General features: G+C 49.9%; 1 protein-coding gene across 1 annotated transcript in view; it reads right to left on the bottom strand.

Annotated features, from left to right (window-relative positions):
• The window catches only part of GALNT2 (polypeptide N-acetylgalactosaminyltransferase 2), a 107,962-nt gene that overhangs the window by 20,037 nt on the left and 66,145 nt on the right, over positions 1–21,780 (bottom strand). Inside the window, exons 4-10 of the mRNA XM_024765585.1 lie at positions 15,677–15,775; positions 15,373–15,440; positions 15,051–15,116; positions 8,533–8,654; positions 6,357–6,444; positions 3,115–3,202; positions 2,037–2,140 (exon numbers count right to left, since the gene is read on the bottom strand). Coding sequence (XP_024621353.1) covers positions 2,037–2,140; positions 3,115–3,202; positions 6,357–6,444; positions 8,533–8,654; positions 15,051–15,116; positions 15,373–15,440; positions 15,677–15,775 — 635 coding nt within the window. The remainder of the gene's footprint in view (positions 1–2,036; positions 2,141–3,114; positions 3,203–6,356; positions 6,445–8,532; positions 8,655–15,050; positions 15,117–15,372; positions 15,441–15,676; positions 15,776–21,780) is intronic.

The raw sequence follows: 21,780 nt of genomic DNA, 5'->3' as shown, positions 1-21,780 counted from the left end.
TTTTTTTTTTGGCGGTGCGCGGGCCTCTCACTGTTGTGGCCTCTCCCGTTGCGGGGCACAGGCTCCGGACTCGCAGGCTCAGCGGCCATGGCTCACGGGCCCAGTTGCTCCGCGGCATGTGGGATCCTCCCGGACCGGGGCACGAACCCGTGTCCCCTGCGTCGGCAGGCGGACTCCCAACCACTGCGCCACCAGGGAAGGCCTCCTTGTCCTTTTTAATTGCTTCAATTAGACTTACACTGTCGGTCAGGCAGTCTGGCAGCACTAGTGGATTTGGCGGGGCACACCTGGAGGGGGTGTTTGGATTTGACTCGGGCATCCCTGTCCCCTGCCTCTCCTAACTTGGGCCCACACAAGCCCTCAGGCTGGACAACTGCTGGGGGTGTGCAGGCAGCACCCAGAAAATCCAGTCTGAGCAGTACCAAGAAGAGAGGGAGACTCACATCACGGACTCTTCCTGCTGAAACCCTTGTGCCTGTTTAACCCCGATGAGAGAAGACCCCTCCAGAGCGGCCGTGTCAGAGCCTGTCACGGGAGGAGGTGCCAGGATGCTCAGGCCGGGTGGCCCCAGCCCTTCCTCCCCGCCCACTGTGCGTCACCCCACCTGAGCCCCTTGAGCCCTTCCAGGGAACCTCGCACAGGGCACAGCTACATAAACATACAAACCAAACCAACAATAAACTAGGTAACAGAAAAGATTATTTCCCCTCCCGCTGGTCTCTGGGTGCAAGGTCTCCTTTGATACTTAAATCAACACTCTCTCTACACCCTGATACAAAAGGCCACCTGCCCTCCAACCACGTCAGCCTGATGGCACATACTGCTGCGAACCCCACCGCGTTCTGGTCCCCCCAGTGGTGGTCCTGGCTGGCTGGGCTTCCCCGGGGATGTCTGCAGGGCGAGGGTGACTCAGAATTCCCTTCAGAAGGTTAACAATCCTTCTGAAGCCTTACGTGCTCCACGGCCTTCAATCAAGCCCTGCCTGTCACTGTACTGTTAACAAAACCGAAAGGCATCTGACTCTGAACCTTCGTCCTGGTGTAGCTACTGAGTCTAAAGAAGCTTTCAGCATCAACAAAGGCAACAACCTCTCTCCACAGATGAGATGCTATCACTAACATTGATGTCATAAAATGAGAGAAAAATAATGGGCTTGTCTAGTCTCTTAAACTTAAAAAAAATCAAAGTCTCTGTTACAAGTAAAAACTACTAAAAGTGACAGTGGCATCCTTTTTACCTCCTTTCCTCGCCCCCCTCCCCTCCTCCCAGGGTACGTCTACCCAGGGGAGAATGTAATTTAACAGCATCCAATAGCCAAGGAGACAACTCAAAAGCTTCAAGTGAAACAAACAAAAACCCCTAAACAAACAAATAAATTAAGAGTCTTTTTATCTTTATGGAGTAAATACAATGCAGCTACCAATAAAAACCAAAGTCTATAAAATTCCAATGTCCGTAAACATAGGTAAAATGATTTGTGATTACAAAAAAACAAAACGAAACAAAACAACACGAAAACCAATTAGAACCATTCACAAAGTAGTCAAGAAGGGACGAAGTGCCACGGCCTCTCCACCCCATCTGATTCCCATGACTACAATTCAGCCAGTCCGACAGGCTTCGCCAGGGCTCACTTTCCACCCTATGTGGCTAAAAATGAATCTTAGAAGCTGAAATCCTCCCCCCATTTTTGTCAGCGTGCTTTCCAGACCCTGGATTCAGGTGACATTAAAAAGTGTGCATTTCCCTTCAAAGACTTAATATGTATCTAGCATAATGCCCAACCCAAGACACTTTTAAGAATAAAAAGGGTGCTATTTGTACCTTACGGGGGACTAATTATGTTCAGTAAACGGTCACTTTAATGTCTTTACAAACCTTTTCCAAGTGGCACCTGCATACCACAAACTCTTGCTTAACAGTCCTTCCAAAGCTTCCACTTTTCATTTCTACCCCTCTTGGTGGGCAGGAAAAGATCACGGTTTCAGCAGAATTGGAAACGGTTTGGTGTCCGAAGACACAAGGCTCATACGTACCCAGGTTTTCTCCTCCCCACACATCCATCATCATGTCATATTTCCCCAGTTCTTCAAAATAGAACTTATCCATCACGAACAACCCTCCAGCAATCATAGGGGTTCTAGAGAGGCAGAGAGGGTAGAAGGGAAGAGAGGGAGAGGTTGAAGGTCAAGGTTAGATCGCCAGCATTCTAATGCCAAGGTCAAGCCTACAGGCCGACCTTAAGAACAATAGCACAGCCATGGTCTTTGGCTCAGAGCTCTGGGTGCCCCTCTCTGCTTGACCCCTGCTGTCTTCAAGTGCCCCCCACTCGGATGCTCAGATGCTCCCAAGAGCGAGGGGCTGTGTGGAGCCTCCCTACGAGAGAGCAGCCGCTGGGGCTGGGACACTCGCTGACAGCGCCCTAGGCCGGTGCTCGGCTTTTCTGTGCCGCGGTCTCCTTGGAGGATGACAAACAGTAAGAGGCTAAAGCGCCCAGCGCACGTAGGGAACGCTCGATGACGGCAGCTACCCGTGTCCTCAACCTCGTCCCGGGGCAGCTTCCTCCTCTGTTGGACGGGACCGTCATCTTCTCGCGTCCCCATCAGCCTGGGGACAGGCCAGCGACGGGACCCCGGCCCTGTGCCTGCGGAGTCGCCGTGGTAAGTCAGGGCCCCGGGCCGCACGTCTGGAGCTCACTGCTCACGGGGGACAATCGCCGCAGTGCAGACGGCGCCGGTGTCCGCGGGGTTCCCCGTAACCACACGTCCCTGGGGAGGCGTCCCCACCCCAGCCGGGCGCGGCTCAAAGCCAGCTAAGCCAGCTGGTAGTGAACCCAGCAGCCCGACACCCCACCCTGTGAGGGAAAACGCTCTAGGCCACCAAGACACGAAGGACGTGGAACTGGCAGATTTGATACACGTACATAGAAAACAAATCTCAAAATACTTTACCCTATAAACTGGAGGCAGAGACTCTCCCCTGAGCTAGCATGAGGGGAGATGGGTGTGTGGCTGGGAGGTGAGAGCTCGACTAGGTCCCTAGGGAACATGGGGCCTGCTGTCTCATCTTCCACCCCGGAGAAGGGCACCCGAAGGACGCCCGCCTGCCACTTACTTGATGGGGGCGACGGGGCTCCCCTGCCGGGACCGCCTCTGCTCAGATGTCATGTAATCCCATTTGAACACCAAGTTCCAGTCAAAGCCTGCCGGTCACAGAAGAGAAAAGAGACACAGAATGCCGTGAGAACGGGCTGTCTGCTCCTGGCACCGCTGTCCGCCACAGCTTAAAAATATTTGCTGTTTGGAATGGACTCGCTGTAACCCAAACAAAGGAAAAACAAACAATACACACACTGAAATCTTCTTTCCCCAAGAAGCTTACCCAAAACAGAAGGTGTGGGTCAGACTTTTCTAAAACCAAAATGCATAAGAAAAAATGTGAAATAAGAGAACTGGAGTCTGTGAGGACATATCCAAGGGCTGTAAGGAGGCGACAAAGAAGAGGGATTGATTTAAGAAAAACTCTGCCAGGTGCCCCCAACACGGTCCCAGGGAAGGGACGGCACGGGGGGGGCAGGAGTAGGTGGGAATGAAGGGGCAAGCGAGCTTCACTTCTGATAACATGGCACCTGCCCCACGTCACTTCTAGAATCCACAGGCCGTGTGGGTGGCAGAGCCCGGGCCTGGCCCCTGGTCCACAGCTGTCGGGTCTTGTCTTTACTCAGAAGGTACCTGGCACACCCAACCCGTGGATGCTCTCCAGAGCATGGGCCGCGTTGCCCAGGGTCTGACAGCCAAGCCTCACTGCTCCAGGGCTGTCCATCCCTCAGCCCTCTGCCATCAGGCTTTCTGTCCGCAGGGCTGGTGCAATGCCCAAGTTCAGACTTTCCGTCTGTGTGCTCTGAATCCGGCATTATTCTGCCCTGCAGCCTGAACAGGGTAGGATGGCACAGGGGCTCGGGGGCTCCTAGGCCGGCGTGGCACACATTATGGCTCAACCAGAGGACAGAAAGGTGCCCCAGCTGTCCCTGTAGAGCGCAGCGGGCTGGCAAATGGGAGCGAGGGGCTGGAGGGCCAGGCACCAGCGATGCACGGAGAGGAAACAGACACAGACTGATTGTCTGAGGAGCCCGGCTCTCCCCAGACACGGCCTGCTGCGCACACAAGCACCGCCAGCCAGGGAAAAACAGACGCCCCGGCTGCACTGTTGACAGAACACAAAGGCGTCGACTGGCCAGCTGATGTAACATTACCTGCATTTTGGGGGAATGTTCATTATTATTTAGCTTATCAATTTGGTCCAAAGAGCCAAGCTATATTAGATTTTTAAAAATCTGCTAAAAACATCATCCTTGATTTTTCTTTTTTCCTACAAGGGGTTTGGTGAAATGCTCTTAGAGTGAATCTGGCCTGGCCCGGGGGCAGCGGGAGGCTGCTCCCACGCAGGGCGTCTCACTGTCCTGCACCGGCTCTGCCGTAAGCGGCTGCCACGGGAGATGGAGAACCGTCACATCTCAGCTCCGGCAGATCCTTGGGGGGACACACTCTGGACACTAACGCTTTCTTGACAGCCAAGGCTCCGAACTCTTCATAGCCCCAGCGTGCTCACCATCTTCTAAGACTCTCCTGACTCTTGTTTCCCAACCTAAGTGTGTCCTCCCAGCATGACAGCCCGGCCAGAGGCCTCTGGGGAGCTGCCTGGTCACAGCCTTGCCCTCTGCCGGCCGCCCTGTGCGGCTGCATTATCAACCTGCTTCTCAGACAGGGACGCCAAGGGGCAGAGGAAACACAGCTCCCGTGGCGACACCGCCTGAAAGAGGCACCAGAGCCCGGGCCTCCCTGGCCGGCCCCAGGGTTCTGCTTTCTGAGGTTCCGTCCAAGGCCACGGTTCTACTGTGTTCTTTTTTGGATGTCAGTTGACCCTCAGTCTGTGTGTCTGTCTGGAACAGTCCAACTCCTAATCAGCTCAAAATGTTGGAGATGGGAAAAGAAGCCCCTCATTTTAGAGAAAGAAACAGGGGTGCTAGGATGCTGGAAAAAGGGTTCACTCATCTCAGGTATGAAAAATCAATAGTGAATAAATTACACACAGAAGGTAAAGGCTCTGACATCTCTTTTATATCTCTCTACAGCAGGCTTTGCTGAATGCTTGGGTCTCAGCCGAGGTCTGAGAGGCAAGGCTGCCGGCCAGCTGAGATTCAGAGCATGAAGCATTTACTGGGCTGTGTGGGAGCCCTGGGGCCACAGGTCACCCCCATACACACACAGTCCCTGGGACACAGGGGAGCCTGGGGCTACAGGTCACCCCCACGTACACACAGTCCCCGTGACAGGTCACCCCCACATACACACAGTCCCGGGGACACAGGTCACCCCCACATACACAGTCCCGGGGACACAGGTCACCCCCATGTACACACAGTCCCCGTGACACAGGTCACCCCCACATACACACAGTCCCGGGGACACAGGTCACCCCCACGTACACACAGACAACAGTAGAAGCCTGCTCCTCAGGCGGGGCTAGCGGGACTCCCATGCACCCATCAGCTTCGTGAAGCTCCTCACGAGAACACGGTTTCCCCAGGTGGGGTCCAGGAGCCCCTGGGGTCCTCAGGCCCTTTCAGCGGATGTGTGACGTTAAAACTGCTTTCAGATTTATGCTAAGGCTCTACAGGCCCCTTTCAATCTCATTTTTCCAAAGTGCAGGAAGGAGTGTTCTGGAAGCTGCAGGACGGGCAGCACCCATGTGGCTGCATCACCTGGTGTTCTCACCGTTCTCAGCCTTACCTTCTAACACAGCAAACGCTGATCGGTACGGCCTACCTGAACAAAGCTCTTTGGGGCCTTCAATTTGAAGTTTTAAGAAGGTAAAGAGAGTATCAGACAATTCACTGTGGGACCCCGCGAAGGGAGGGTTTGAGGGGTCACACTTGAGCCGCGAGGACCCCCCGAAAACTGGCAGGGTCATTCAGATAAAGGTTCCACCGCAGCAGAACGTGGGTGGCCGGCGGGCAGGAGAGGCTGACGGCCAGGCCGCGGGAGGGCTGCGCTCTGCAGGCCTCGGGGCCCAGGAGTCACGGGTGAGAAGGGCGGATGGGCTTCCAGCAGGCGATGGACGCTGCGGTGAGGGGGAGGGTGGAGAGGGCAGAACCCCATCGGCCTGGCGTCTCCACACCGGCTCCGTACGCCAAGCCGGTGCCAGGGACGGGAACCACGCCTACCGTCTAGGGGAGGCAAGGCCGTTTCTGTCCCCTGGTGAACCCCGCCAGCTGAACACAGGGGCGCTCTTGGCCGCGGCCCGGCTCGGCCGCGTGCAGGCGCCGTCGCCGTCCCTGGGACCCGCGCAGCACCTACCGCCTTTTAAGTCCGCAGACGCGCCCACGTACTGAAAGTTGTCCATGTTGATGACGTCGATGATGGGGGACACGACGCGGGTCCTGTCCTGCAACGCAGCGAAGGCAACAGCAGGTGTCAGAGGCAGCCGGGACCCGCACGGGCGGAGGCCTGAGCATCACTGCTCACGGGGAGACGGCCGCGCCGGTCCCCTGCCACCCCACGCCCTGGGGGGCCCGGCTGGGCACCTGCAGCCCTGCGCTGCGCTGGGTGTCGGGGGCGCAGAGGACGCTGCCCCCCAGGAGGCGCCCGAGCGCACGGGGCCGCCCTGCGGGTGTTCACTGGCTGAGAGCAAGCCTCTCCCGGGACCGTTCCTGAGTTGTTGTTTTTTTCCCCCTAACAGCCAGGAGCAAATGTCAATTTTTATTAATTCCAAAGAAGGAGTTCTCAGAGCGCACCAGCATGAGACTGTAGTGTTTTATTTAGTGTTTTCCCAAATGTCAAACCTCAACCACGGAGGAACTTTCATTCTAACAGGATCTAAGCTCGGCTGTACTTAAACACCAGTACTGTGTGAGCTGCAGGAAGCCTCAGGAAAGGACTCACGGCTGCGACGCCCACACAGATGCGACCCCGGGCCTGGGAGCCGAGTGTGGCGTAGAGGCTCCAACCGCATCACGGCGGACGGCAACCGAACTGACTAGAGAACCCGGAGCCCGAGTCTGTCTTACCCGTGGTTCCACCAAACACAAAACATTCCCTTAGGCTGAGGCCTTTCTTTAGGCCACACTGTCACTGCTCTGGTTAGAGTCTGCGAACACAAGACCTTTGAACTCTCCTGCCCTCTTTAAACCGGACTAGTTGGTGCTGGGGAGGAACTCTGCCCCACGCCGACAGGGAACACAAGGGTGGCGCTTCCCTGAGCCATGGCAAGAACCTGAATCAGCCAGAGAAAGACTTCGAGAAACAAATTAGTAACAGGGCAAGCAGAGCTAAGAACATAACACGTCAGAGGACCACGATCAGAGAACGGAGGGAAAAGTTCAGCCACCACCAGGTGCAGGTTTACAGTGTGGAGCCCCAAGCGCAGAGGGTGACGTCCTCCATGCCTGGCTCAGCCCGGGGATGGCGCCACAGATCATAAACTGCCCCACGTCCAAGTCCACTCCCTTTATTGTGATTTCTTTTGATGGGACTAGAATGAGGGAGAATGACCATTCTCAACTCTTCCCATTCTTTCCTTAGGAGGTGGGGGGGCTGTTTAAATAACCCTGACAGTCTGACCACGAAGCACGCAGCCTCCACGTGCCCGGGTATCTTGGCAGCTTTCATCTTGCCTCTGCGTCCCTGGGACGCACAGCCTGGTGGAGTGAGTAGCCAGGGACGGGGCCCCCGGGATGGGCCTGCGTGTGTGTGTGAGAGGACTCAGGGAGGGACTCAGCGAATCCCGCTTTGCAGCCTGGGCTCTGCCCACTGTACGAGTTTTGGTTAAGTGATTAAAGTTCCCTGAACCCCAGTTCCCTCAACTGTCAAATGGGGGCGAAACCCTGGATTAAGGTAACGTGTAAAGCATCCAGCACGTAGTTAGCGCTCAGTAAACGGCAGTGAACGTGACGGTCACAGCACTAGTAGTTTGTCTTATTCATGTCTCAGGACTCACTGTCCAACCGCGATCCCTGCTATGGTGCAAAAAGAATGCCTTTACTATTTCTCTAGTACTTTTATTACATCTACTTTACTGTCTCAAGGAAGTGCTTTCTTAGTAGGGAGGAAAGAAAGTCAATAAAGCAAGCAGAAGGCGAGAGAGGTATCACAAGAGGCCAGAGGTCATACTACTGATGATGTTTCTAGAAGGCGAAGGTGCACAATCTCGGGTCAACTGACAGCCTCACGCGTCCCTGTGTGGTTGGGACTCTGCCCCTCCCCACGAGCCGCAGCCTGGGTCTCAGGGCAGCACGGCCGGGCTGGGGACCCCGCGGCCTCTGTCCTCAGCTCTCTGCCCCCTCTGAGCTCCGAGAGTCAGTGCAAAGCTTCAGGCAGGGAAGGAAGACCCCCCTAGGGGAAGGGCTGTCGTAGCCTCTGCTGACCCTGGCCTCCTACCTGACAAATGAATTTCCCCTACTGATAGATTCCTGTGGAGGATAAAATCCTCGCAGGACCATGTCGCAGAGGCCCTTCCCCTGGCCCGCATCCTCACCTCGGCCACCCTCTCCAGGAGGGGCTCCAGCCAGTACTCGTTGCACTCGCAGTGGCTGTCCAGGAACGTCAGGACCTTGGCCTGGGCCGCGTCGGCCCCCCGCACCCGCGAGCGCATCAGGCCTGTGGAGTGAGGTCAAAAACACGTCGCGGGGGAATGCCCAGGGAACGCGAGAAAAACAAACAAGAACTGTACCCCCAGCACCTGCACCGACACCTCCCCACGCAGCCCTCTTGCTGGGCACGGAGTTTATCGCCAACGTGCGTGGAGGGATCAATACCGCCTTGCAGTTTACCCAGGTAAGAGTTCTGTCAGGACCTTTTTTTTTTTTAAGTTAATTGGATGACTGAGAAAACAACCTGGAACTCCTGCCTTATGAGGAAGGCTTTCACATAACTGAAGTCTCCTTTATCAAGCAATGGAAATGTGGAACTTCTTAAACTACTTTCCTCTGACACAGCAACAGTTTTCTAATTAACTGGGCTAAGGCACGTGTCACCCAGACACTTCAAGTGCTGATGGGGCCAAATGTAACGGTGGTAATTTAATGATAACAGTGTTGTGAATATCTGTGTGTTCTAAGACTCACCACAAGCCAAATTAACATAAAGGATAAAGCCCAGTTGTTTGGCTTTTACACAAAATTAGTAACACTGTTGGTCAAATTACACAATTTGTATAGCTGTGATCTGTTAGTAATATCATTTTTTATTATCACACATAGTAATATTCATCGCTAGATGGTGTGGTCACAAGTGGCTTCCGCTATGTATGCTGGGCTTTTATCTATGCATGGAGATGTGAGATTATTCACAACGGTAAGGACAGTGCTGTGAGCTCTTCAGGCAGCACGGTGGTCAGAAAGGGTTTTCCATGATTCTTAAAGAGCTGCATGCGAGAGTAGGAAAAAGTTCTGGTATTATGGAGCAGCTTGTAATAGGCAAACCCTCTCTCAGAGAACAGGTATAAACTGAGCAAAATAGAAAATGCAACTATAGGAAAGGGCTAGAGTAGCCGAGGGCAGGCAGAAACTAGAGGGCATTCAACCCTTAAAAGAAGAAAATCACAGAGTGAAATCCCTGTAAACATGGTATTTGCCCCCGATGTTACTCTCCAATCCACTGCAGTGCAGCCTTTTTTGGCTTGAGGCGTCAGAGGGTAGGGTTTGGGGCTGGAGAGTGGCTGGAAACAGAAGGAGGAGATCCTGGGAAGGAGCTAAGTCCCAAATCTGGTGATAACTGCCCTTAAATCCTTGGCTGACGCCTGAACCTGCAGGCACAGGGGAGACCCCAAGGAGTCCAGGAAGAGAAACAATTAGAAAACAGAAAGAACTAAGATTTCAGCTGGAATCAGGGACACAATTTTTGGCAACTGAGTTGTGCCTAGAAGGACTTGGCAAACACCTCATTTCTACAGAAACTCCAGAGGGAACACATTTAGGAATACGGACTACGTCTCAGGAATAAGGGATTCATCCAAGATACACATATGCTTTCAAAGTATAAAGACAAGCCTACACAAGTTCAAAGTCATGAGCTAGTAATTTAATTGCCCAGTATAACGAAGATCAACACCCTAGAGAAAGATAACAGAATCCAGTGTCTCTACAACATACCATTCACAATATCCAATATAAAATTTAAAAAATTAGTAGACAAGAGAAGAGAGAAATGTGATCCATATCCAAGAGAGAAAACGTCAATAGAAACTCACTCTGAGATGAGGCAGATGTTGACATTAACAGATGAGGATTTTAAAGCAGCTATTATGATAACTATAACCAAGAACTCCAAGGAAACGATCATTGGAATGAGCAAGCATGGGGAATCTCAGCAGAGAAATGAAAACCACAAGAATTAAACGGATATTCCAAAACTGAAAACTGCAATTTTCTGAAATGAAACAATTCACTGACGGCACGTAACAGCAGATTAGAGATGTCGGAAGGACGAGTGAACTTGAAGATGGATCAATAGAGATTGATCTATCTGGCGAACAGAGAAAAAATACTGAAAGAGAAAAAAAGCCTGAGTAACCTATGGACAATATCAAGTGGTATATCGTATGTGCGCCCGGAGTCCAAGAATGAGGCATGAAACAATATATGAAGAAATAAAAGGCCAAAAAGTTCCCAAATTTGGTGAAAACTTCAACTTACATATTCAAAGAGGTCAGCAAACCTGGAGCAGGATAAATAAAAAGCAAAGCAAATCTAGGCAAGTGACAGTCAAACTGCTAAAAACTAAAGATAAAGAGACAATCTGGAAATCAGTGAGAGGAAACAACCCATAACGCACAAGGAATCAACAATAAGCTGACAGCTACATTCTAAACAGAAAAACAGAGGCCAGAAGACATTGGAATGACATTTTCAGAGTGCTGAAAGAAAAACTAACGGTCAACTCAGAATTCCATTCAGAGAAAATATTCTTCAGCAATAAAGGAGAAAGAAAGACTTTTCAGATAAACAGAAATTGAGAGATTTTATTGCCTACAAGAAAAAATAAAGTTCTAAATGTTCTCTGGGCTGAAGGGAAATGACACTAGATGGAAACCTGAATCTGTGGGAAAAAATGAAGATACTAGAAATGAAAAATACGAGGATAAATTTTAGAGTCCATATATACATTCTAATTTCTTTATAACTGATTATTTCAAGCAAACATTTTAACACTGCACTGTGGGGTTTAAACCATCATTAACAACATACGAAGGAAACCACATGACAACAGCAGTATACAGGACAGGGAACAGAAATGGAATTAAAACTGTTGCAAGGTCTTACATTTAAGGTAAAGTTGTATGGACTCTAAATAGACTGTTATAAGTTAAAGATGCATGTTGTAATCCTCAGAGAAGCCACTAAAAGAAATATATAGCTAAAAAGCTACGAGAAAAATCAAAATGGAACACTAAAAAAAAAAAAAAAAAAAAAAAAAAAAAAAACACGCAGAACATCACTTCAAACTACATTACAAAGCTATAGTAATCAAAACAGTATGGCCTTGGCATAAAAACAGGCACATAGATCAATGGGACAAATGGAGAGCCCAGAAATAAACACACACACATATGGCCATTAATTTACAACAAAGGAACCAAGAATACACAATGGGGAAAGGATAGTCTCTTCAATAAATGGTGTTGGGAAACTGGACACATGCAAAAAAATGAAACTGGATGCCTATCTTACAACACACACAAAAATAAACTCAAAATGGATTAGAGACTTGAACATTAAGATCTGAAACCATAAAAGTCCTAGAAGAAAATATAGGTAAGCTCCTTGACATCAGTGGTGGCAATAATTTTTTTAATTTGACACCAAAGCAAAGGTAGCAAAAGCAAAAGTAAACAAACGGGATTACATCAAACTAAAAAGCTTCTGCAGAGCAAAAAAAGTATTCACAAAATGAAAAGGCAACCTATGGAATGGGAGAAAGTATTTGCAAATCATATAACTCATAAGGGATTAATATCCAAAATGTATAAAGAACTCATACAACTCAACAGCAAAAACAAAAACAAAAGCAAAATAATCAGATTAAAAATGGGCAGAGGAATTTAAAGACTTTTTTTTCCAAAGAAGACATATAAATGGACAACAGGTCCATGAAAAGGTGCTCAACATCACTAATCATCAGGGGCTTCAAACCAAAACTACAATAAGATATCACCTCACACTTGTCAGAATGGCTGTCATCAAAAGACAAGAGATACCAGGTGTTGGTGAGGATGTGGAGAAAGGAGAACCCTTGTGCAATGTTGGTGGGAATGTAAATTGGTGCAGCCACTACGGAGAACAGTATGGAGGGTCTTCAAAAATTAAAAGTAGGGCTTCCCTGGTGGCGCAGTGGTTGAGAGTCCGCCTGCCGATGCAGGGGACACGGGTTTGTGCCCTGGTCCGGGAAGATCCCACATGCTGCGGAGCGGCTGGGCCCCTGAGCCATGGCCGCTGAGCCTGCGCGTCCGGAGCCTGTGCTCCGCAATGGGAGAGGCCACAACAGTGAGAGGCCCGCGTACCACAAAAAAAAAAAAAAAACCGAAAAACTTAGTGTGGTGATCACTTCACAATATATGCATATATCAGATCATTATGTTGTACATCTCACATAGTGTTATATGTCAATTACATCTCAATAAACTGGAAAAAATAAGTTAATCAGGCAGGACAGTGGGAATGGAGGAATAAAAAGCACACAGGGGGCTTCCCTGGTGGCGCAGTGGTTGAGAGTCCGCCTGCCGATGCAGAGGACACGGGTTCGTGCCACGGTCCGGGAAGATCCCACATGCCGCGGAGCGGCTGGGCCCGTGAGCCAGGGCCGCTGAGCCTGCGCGTCCGGAGCCTGTGCTCCGCAATGGGAGAGGCCACAACAGTGAGAGGCCCACGTACTGCAAAAAAAAAAAAAAAAAAAAGCACACAGGACAAATAGAGAACTTAGCCTAGGAACACGGTTTTGGCTCCACTACCATTATTAAATAGCTGGATGACCTTGAAAAAGACACTTAACCTCTTTCAGCTTTAACATGTCCATCTGCACAACGAGAAGGACTAGGCTTTCAACCTTCAAAGTACATTAGTATTACTGAAATGCAGATGTCCAGGCCCCACCCCTAGAAAAACAAAAATTTTTATTCAATTGTGGGTCGGGTCAAGGCATGGTCTTCTTTTATTTTTTAAATTATTATTATTTTGCGGTACGCAGGCCTCTCACTGCTGTGGCCTCTCCCGTTGTGGAGCACAGGCTCCGGACGCGCAGGCTCAGCGGCCCTGGCTCACGGGCCCAGCCGCTCCGCGGCATGTGGGATCCTCCCGGACCGGGGCACAGAACCCGTGTCCCCTGCATCGGCAGGCGGACTCTCAACCACTGCGCCACCAGGGAAGCCCCATGGTCTTCTTTTAAATTCCCCAAGTGATTGTAATGAATAGCCAGGTTAAGAATCGCTGGCACAATTAAATCCCCAACACTAAATGAACCCAAGGCCATGATTTTATGCAATTGATTTTCTCTGTCACCCAGTAGCATTGCTATGAGCATTTGTGTACATGTTTAACTGTTTGGGATACACACACACAAGCACACATACATTTGTGTGTATGCATTTTCTCACTCGACTTGTCGTATTCCTCACTTGTTCCATATAGTTCTACCATAATCTGGCTTCCCACAGCTGCCTCTCTTCATTCCTTCCCAAAACAATGCCTCAGTGTGGGTTCTTACCCACAAGAACAGCCTAACGTGAAGCAAACGCACAATTTATATTTAGAAGGACTGCTTTTGATTTCTAAGCAGGTTAAAGGCCGTCTCTGAAAGCTAGCACGTGGTTTGTCAGTTACAAAATGCCCACATGAAAGCTAATTTCTTTCTTTTATTCCCTCCTCCCGCCTCATCTTCTTTTTTTCCCCTGTGCCAGCAGACACTTTGGGTTTGAATTCAACAAGTTATCATGTAGTTTCTTTAGGGGCAAATGCAATGCAAGATTCTGGTTTAATCTCAGCTTGGGGGGCAGATGTGAGTCCAGCAAACAGCTTGCTTAGGGGCAAGGCTGACCCCATTGTTTATGCATCTTGAACATCTGGATTGATGACCTTAGTTGGTTAAAATATGGTGTTGATGACATTGCCCTAACGGGCTCACCCACTTTACTGGCCGATTAGATTCTTGCTAAGAAAAACTGTATTTCCCGACTCCAGGTGGATTGCACAGGGAACCAGAAGAAAGACAATGGTCGCTGACCAAATGGCACAGCCACCACTCCAAGGTCAACAGTCAGCCTCAAACAGCCAAAACGGCACGTTTTAAAGCTCTGCCATTTTCCTACAGAAACATTTCTCAGGACCACGGAGGAGCTGAGAATCCAGCCACCAGCTCTGCACCAGCATGGATGCGCTGGATGTTAATTACATTATGAGTCCGGCTTCCTTTCCAGACACTTCAAAGTAATGCTTTCCTCTCTGGAGCTTCTCTTATAACTACCAATAAAGTGGGCTCGATGAGCCCAGCTCCAGCAACGACAAGACTGACATCAGGTTTCGAGGCTGGCATTTGCAAAATCCAGTAAGCACGTAACGGCCGGTGGGCTTTCCCTTGTTTTCGATGGTTCACCTCGGGCACGCTGTCAAACTGGAACCCCAGTTATTTTATCAGATGCCTGCAGCATGGAGTCATTAAAGTTCTCATTGCTAAATCTCTGTTTTTCTTCTAAATCCTAGTACTCAAGGGACTGATAAGACTTCGTAGGTTGTGAAAGAAAGAGAGAAGCCAGTTTTCTAAATACATAAATAAAAGCGTAAGTTGAATTATTGCCCTGGTGCACAAAGAATTTCAATTCGTTAAGCTTTCGATATCCTTCCTAGGGTTGCTGGGAGAGGCTCCCAAGACGCTCTGCTGGAGGAAGGCAGACAAAACACGAGACAGTTCATTGTTCTTGGAGCTGAAACGCTTCTTCACATTATTACTGGGCTCAGGAAAAGTCAGAATTCAGCTGTCTTGGTACTGAATTGAGAAAAGTCTTACCTTCTCGCCGATCATTCCTGAGAACCCGCACTTTCTCAATTTTCCCCAAGAGTGCCCCGTCTTCCGCTAGGAAAAGAAAAGAAGCAAGGCTTTTGAACCTCAAGTTAACTAACGGAGGGCTCGGTGGGCAGGGACGGTGATTCTCCATCACCTTCGGGCTGGTGAGCCCCTCGGGGCATCAGAGAGGCACCCTCTTTCTGCGGCCCCTACTTCTGACCTTTTCTTAAAACTCATGCTTAGCACCCACAGCCCAGGAAGGCTGGTACCCAGAGGGCCAGATGGAGGGGGATGCTTGGTGGGGGGGCAATCGGCCTCTACTTACGGTCATTGCTGTAGTCGTCCACCAAAATGATTTCTTTTATCAGGCGGGGTGGGCTTTTCTTAAGCACGCTGAGGAAAGGCAGAAAGATTAAGCTGCAGGCCTTTCGGGCTATGACTGGGGTGTGCAATTCTCACCCCCTGGCCCCTGCGGGGCTGCACAGTCAGGTGCCCTGTCTGCACCCCCAAAGACAGCCCCAGCCCGGCTGCGCTGGGGATCCGGCCCTCGTTCAGCATCCCTGCCGGGGGACGACCCCTGCCCGCATAAGCGGCAACGGGTGGCAACAGATGGCAGCCGCTGGCCTCACCTGACCACTGTTCTCAGCAAGGCCGACCTGGCTTCATTGTGAAACGTGATCACCACACTGGTGGCCGGCAGATCTACCCGCCACTGCTTCCGCTGACACCTGAAGGAGGAGAAAGAGTGACCTGAACGACGAGCCCGGCGCGCCCCCGACAGTGCGGGCAGGTGGCCCTGCAGGACGGGCACTCGGGGTGGACCTGTCGTCTGCAGGGGGCCCTGGCCTATTCTGAGATACGGCGACAACGGCACATAAGGACACAGAAAAACACAACCAGAGCAACATTTTAAAAGATGAGAGATTTCAGTGAAAAGTAACATATTGAGAACATCTTTCTAACATGTTGGAAAAAAAAGTGTGTTTCAAAACAGTGAAATCCCATTTAGTCTCACATGCAGATACACCTCTATGGATGTGCTTTTCACAGTTCACAGTGGTTATTTCTGAGCGGTGGAACCAACTGTGCACCGCTGCTCTTTTCTCGTTTCCTACTTTGCCTGCAAGCAAGCACGTGAACCGCTGGGATTCTTCCCAAAGTTGCATGTGGTACCTGGCACTACCCCACTGACGGCGCCCCCGATCCTGGCATGCAGGACACACGCCCCTCACCTCGCCAGGCCGCGTCCACACGACGTAGGTGACAGCGGTGCAGGCTGCTGCCAGCGAGGGAAGGATGGGTGGGCACCTGAGCCCGTCGGCTCCCCCTTCCACTTGCGGCAGTACTGAAAGAACCCAGGACCGCTCTGAATAAAGCTGATTCAGGCCTGCAAACCACGGGCAGATTACAACAGGCACTTGTCACGTCTGGTCCCTGCAGACAGACACAAGGCTGCCACGGCCGTAAACGGCTGCTTGAAAACACAGGACGCTGTAGCCCTAGGCTGAAGGTGCATCACCCACTAGGCGACAGAAAGGACTAGTAAAGGGAGACTGGGCTCTGCAGAACCCATCATTAAGGGACCCTTCAGTCCCCTGAAGCCTCCATGAACTTGAAGAACATGGCAGTGTCGAGGTGATGCTCCCATGAGAGAACAAGACCCCTGGGCGGGCTCACAGCTCGCGAGGACGTCTGTGAACAGTCAAATCGTGGCGTGGGTGCATTCAGGGAGTTACCAGGCTAGTGGTACTACTGAAGCCGGGAGGGGGAAGGGGTGGGGCGGACAGCTAAAATATCTTTGGCCTCTGGAAGCAGTTCTCAACCAGTAATTTTGTACCCAAGGTGGAGAGGGTGACGGTCTTGCCTGCAGTAGGGTAGGGAACACCAGCCGGTGCCCAGGACGTGGTCCCTCCAGGCTGCACTCACCATCTGGGGGTCTGTGCACACAGGTATCACTTCAGTGGTTTCCACTGGAGAAGCTGGAAAACCTTCCATGGGGCCAATACATTTTCAAGAACTTGTTTTACTCCTTAGCTCTTAATGGAATTGACCACAGCTGTAAGTGATCTGCTCCCAGAATTAAAGTATCTGTCTTAAATGGGAAATCAGTAGGAAAAGGAGAAAGATTAAAAAAAAAATCTTTGGTGCTCAGCTGCGCCTCAGAGGAAGACAGTCAACAGATACCGATTTTCCCTCCTGACTGGTAAAAGTACTTCAGAGCAAATTTTGAAAATGAACAAGAAAAGCAGCAAAATTAAAAAGCAATTAGGTCAGATCACAAAATGGGCTTCTTTTGTTTATGTCAGTTTTGTGGATAGCTGGATTTTAATTAACCGCGAGAAAACAACGTAATATACCAGTCGCTGTTGTTTGGGAAAAGAATGAGTTCTGGAATTACTGTTGATCATTATAGCTCCTGACAGACAAGTATTTAAGGACAAGTAGATTGGTAAGGCTGGGTTTTTGTTGTTGTTGTTTTTTAATTTCAAGAATCCGCCAATTGTTAGATTAAGGAAGTAATGAGACGCTGCAAGGTTCAACTGTAAACAAATTACCAACGAATGTCATTCCCAAGAACCCAATCTTGTAATGCTAATGAAATAAGAACCCCAGGATGGGACGCCCTCTGCAATCTGGCCCCAACCCACCCAGTGGCGAGGGCTGAGCTGAGCACACAGCGCTGAATGACTTGCTGAGCTCGGGCTGGAGAGGCCACGTGAGAATCAAAAGGAGAGAAGGAAGCATTTTTCAGGCTCAAATCATAGTAAACTCAGCCGATCCAATCAGGTCCTATTCTCGCGTTTTCTGTTTCTCTGCAGGAAGCCTCATCTCCAGGCACTTGGAATTCTCAAGGGGCTCTGGAAACATTTTTCAGAACACATAGGGCTGCTGCATTCACATCGTTTTATTAAAATTCCATAACACAGGGCATCAGGCACCTAGTTTTGCTAGAAACTGGCAATGAGGAAATTTCAGAGGTATATCCCATTCCTAAGGTAAAGAGGGATGACAAGTAAAGACTGAGGAGTATCTTATACCCTGTGAGTCTGAGTGTTACAGCTTTAGTATATGAATTCGGATCCTAAGTCCATACACTGTGCCAAGATAAAAGGGGGGGGTGGTATCTGAAGAATTTCTTTAAAAAGAAACAGAATAAATCTTGCATGTAAAGAGCGCTGTCCCTGCCAAGCAGAATTCTCTGCTCCGGAGCTGGGGGAAGAACACCCGCCTGATACAGAAACCTGCCAGGGGAGCTGGCTGCCGGGGGCACCTTCATCCTTGAGCTTCTTTGGGAACTGATAGAAGCTGGGGTTTATTTGGAGTCGGCATCAAGCACAGTCTGCAGTCAGTTCTGTTCTCCCTCCCGGATGACGCGGCTGAAGCAGCGTGATGCTGAAGATGGGCTTTGGGTCAAGTTCACTTGGGTTTCCAACGGTCATTCTGGTAACTCCCTGTCCCGTCAAATGGGGACTTGAAAAAACTGGACACAGTGATTTTTTTTAAATCTCTAATTTAGCTTTACATTTCTCTGAGACTAGATGGCCATCAAATCTGAATTCTGCATCAGCTGACATCAAGTGCAGGGAGCTCCTGAGCCCTCGGGGTGCAGAACGAACCCGGGGAGGCTTGTCTCTGACGCAGATGCTACACTTGCGGTTGGTCGAGACACTGATGACACAATCAAACACACGTCCTCAGACTGGGAAGCGAGAGGCTCCGTTTAATATGGTGGAAGGCTGCTCCGTGGTGTGGAGAGGGGCACAGAAACACACCCTCTACCCCACGCCCCCAGGGTGCCTCCCCAGCCCCACCCCAGCTCATCTGGCCTGTGGTAGCCTTGGTAACTGAGTGATCCGAGGCACTTCATCCCTGTAAATCTTTTCTTTTTAATATGTTATTCTTCTTTTTTGTTTTAAATTAAAAAAAAATTTTTTTTGACCGCACCGTGTGACTTGTGGGATGTTAGTTCCCCGAACAGGGATCGAACCCGCGCCCCCTGCAGTGGAAGCACGGAGTCTTAACCACTGGACCACCAGGGAGCCCTGGCCCTTACAATCTTGCCTGGTTGTTGGGACAATCAAATAGCGAAGAAGGACTCTGAATACTGGAAAGGTCCCTGTCGTCCTAATGAGGGTTACCATATGCATGGGGCAGCTGTGTGCCAACAGTGCCTGTGGGGATTACCTAGGCATCTTTCCCACCCCTCTAAGCCAGCAGGGTCCCCAGAGAGGGGTGTAGACCCCACGACCCTAAGCATTCAATACCCAGCCCGCGTTGTGACCATGCTCTGGAGTCCCCCGTAGGAGGAAACCTCTGGCAAATGGGGACCCTGAGTGTCAGTCTCCACGGCAGTGACTTCTTACTGCGCATCCACAGCAGGTCTTCCCACCATGTCTCAGCTTCCCAGGAGACACCTCAAGGGGAGACACCAGGATCAGTCACGATTTTTCAAGGTTCCGGTTGCTGTCACATGCATTTCTCTTTACAAATTATTAAACAGGCATTCTGGATTCATTCAGCCTATGATTTTAGTGTGAGTCTGCCCCTGAGAGAAAATTTAGCTTTGATTTGCTGACAACAAAGCAAAGCAAAGCAAAGCATGGGGAAAAAAAATAAACAAGCAAAAAAAAAAAAAAAAGTATCTCCCTGGGTTCACAAAGCTAAGGATCAAGTCTTGGATCGTGATCAACTCAGTGTGGTAATGAATGTCCTGGGGCCTGTTTCTCCCAGGTCGTCACCCCCATCATCGTGGTTACGTGCGCAAGACATTTCAAACATAAAACCTAGAAGATGGGGCTTCCCTGGTGGCGCAGTGGTTGAGAGTCCGCCTGCCGATGCAGGGGACACGGGTTCATGCCCCGGTCCGGGAGGATCCCACATGCCGCGGAGCGGCTGTGCCCGTGAGCCATGGCCGCTGAGCCTGCGCGTCCGGAGCCTGTGCTCCGCAACGGGAGAGGCCACAACAGTGAGAGGCCCGCGTACCGCAAACAAAACAAAACAAAACAAAACAACCTATAAGATGTTATACAAGTGCCCACACACCCTCCACTCAGCTTTTTCAAATCTTAATATTTTGCAACCTTGGCATTTGATGCAGATTTTTCTCTTAGCATGTTTCAAAGTTTTATTTTACTGTTATTGAGAGTGCCACAAGTAACTGGGTTTTTTTCTGGCTGCGCTGGGTCTTCGTTGCGGCACGTGGGGCTCTTCATTGCGGTCTTCTCTCTACTTGAGGCGCACGCGTGGGCTCAGTAGTCCCTGCGGCACGTGGGATCTTAGTTCCCTGACTAGGGATCGAACCCGCGCCCCCTTCATTGGAAGGCAGATTCTTAACCACTGGACTGCCAGGGAAGTCCCGGATTCAGATTTTAATATGAAACAAAACCTGACATGTAATAGTTGTAGGGCTGGGATGTCCTTCCCACCTCAAATCCCATCTTCACCAGCGGTAACCACTACCCTAAATCTGGTAAATCAGTATTCCTGTGTCTGTCTTCAACGAACTACATGTGTACATCTTCACAAATAACATAGAGCCGTGTTCTGCATATATTCAAAACGTGTATGGGTGACAATGCACCGTGCTTTGCTTCTCCGCCTTTGGGAATGTACCTGTCTTGACATGCACGGCTCTATTTCATTCACACCCACTGCTGCACAGCTGTCCCTTGTAGGAACACACCACATCCAATCCCTTTCTGCTGATGGCCAATTTCTCTCTGTTAGGAGTAATGCAGCCATGGACACTGTCTTTTTACATATGTGAGAAAGTTTCTCTGCATCATTTGCCCACAGGTAGGACTACTAGATTTACTTGCTTCAGCAAGCTGATCTCCAAAGGCTGTTCCCAGCTTCACTCATCCACAAGGGTTCACACGGCTCCATATTCTAACCATCTCTTGATAGCATCAGATTTTTACATTTTGCCCACCAGGTTGGTATGAAATAGCCTCTTATTATTCTAATTTTCATTTCCCTGATTACTAGCGAGGGCATACATCTTTTCATATGTTTATGAGATGATTAGATAGTTTCTTCTGTTAACTGCCTGCTCATACACTTGTCCACCTTCTGTTAGGTTTTTACATCATTATTATTGTTATTATTTTAATAAATTTATTTATTTATTTTTTTGGCTGTGTTGGGTCTTCATTTCTGTGCGAGGGCTTTCTCTAGTTGAGGCGAGCAGAGGCCACTCTTCATCGCGGTGTGCGGGCCTCACTATCGCGGCCTCTCTTGTTGCGGAGCACAGGCTCCAGACGCGCAGGCTCAGTAGTTGTGGCTCACGGGCCCAGTTGCTCCGCGGCATGTGGGAGCCTCCCAGACCAGGGCTCAAACCCATGTCTCCTGCATCGGCAGGCAGACTCTCAACCACTGCGCCACCAGGGAAGCCCCATCATTATTACTTGATGATAGGAATTTATATATTCTGGATAGTATCCTTTGTCAGCCATATGCACTGCAAAAATCTTCAAGTCTGTGGCAGATCCTGTAGTTCTGTTTAAGATGTCTTCTGTCAAACATAGTTTTAAATTTTGGTTTCTCAAACTGTGGCCCTGGGGTAATGTTCAGAAAAAGGGTTTCTAACCTAAGGTCTCTAATATAATTTAGTAGATTTTCTTCCAAATACTTTAACTTTTACAAATGCTTTTAACATTGAGGTTACCCATCTACCTGCCTAGACATATTTTTATGAATGGTATGACTAAGTAATCTCGTTTTTCCCCATATG

Source organism: Neophocaena asiaeorientalis, unplaced genomic scaffold (genome assembly GCF_003031525.2).
Source record: "Neophocaena asiaeorientalis asiaeorientalis breed wild unplaced genomic scaffold, Neophocaena_asiaeorientalis_V1.1 scaffold369, whole genome shotgun sequence".
Taxonomy (NCBI): Eukaryota; Metazoa; Chordata; class Mammalia; order Artiodactyla; family Phocoenidae; genus Neophocaena; species Neophocaena asiaeorientalis.
This window is presented reverse-complemented; position numbering and strand designations above follow the sequence as displayed.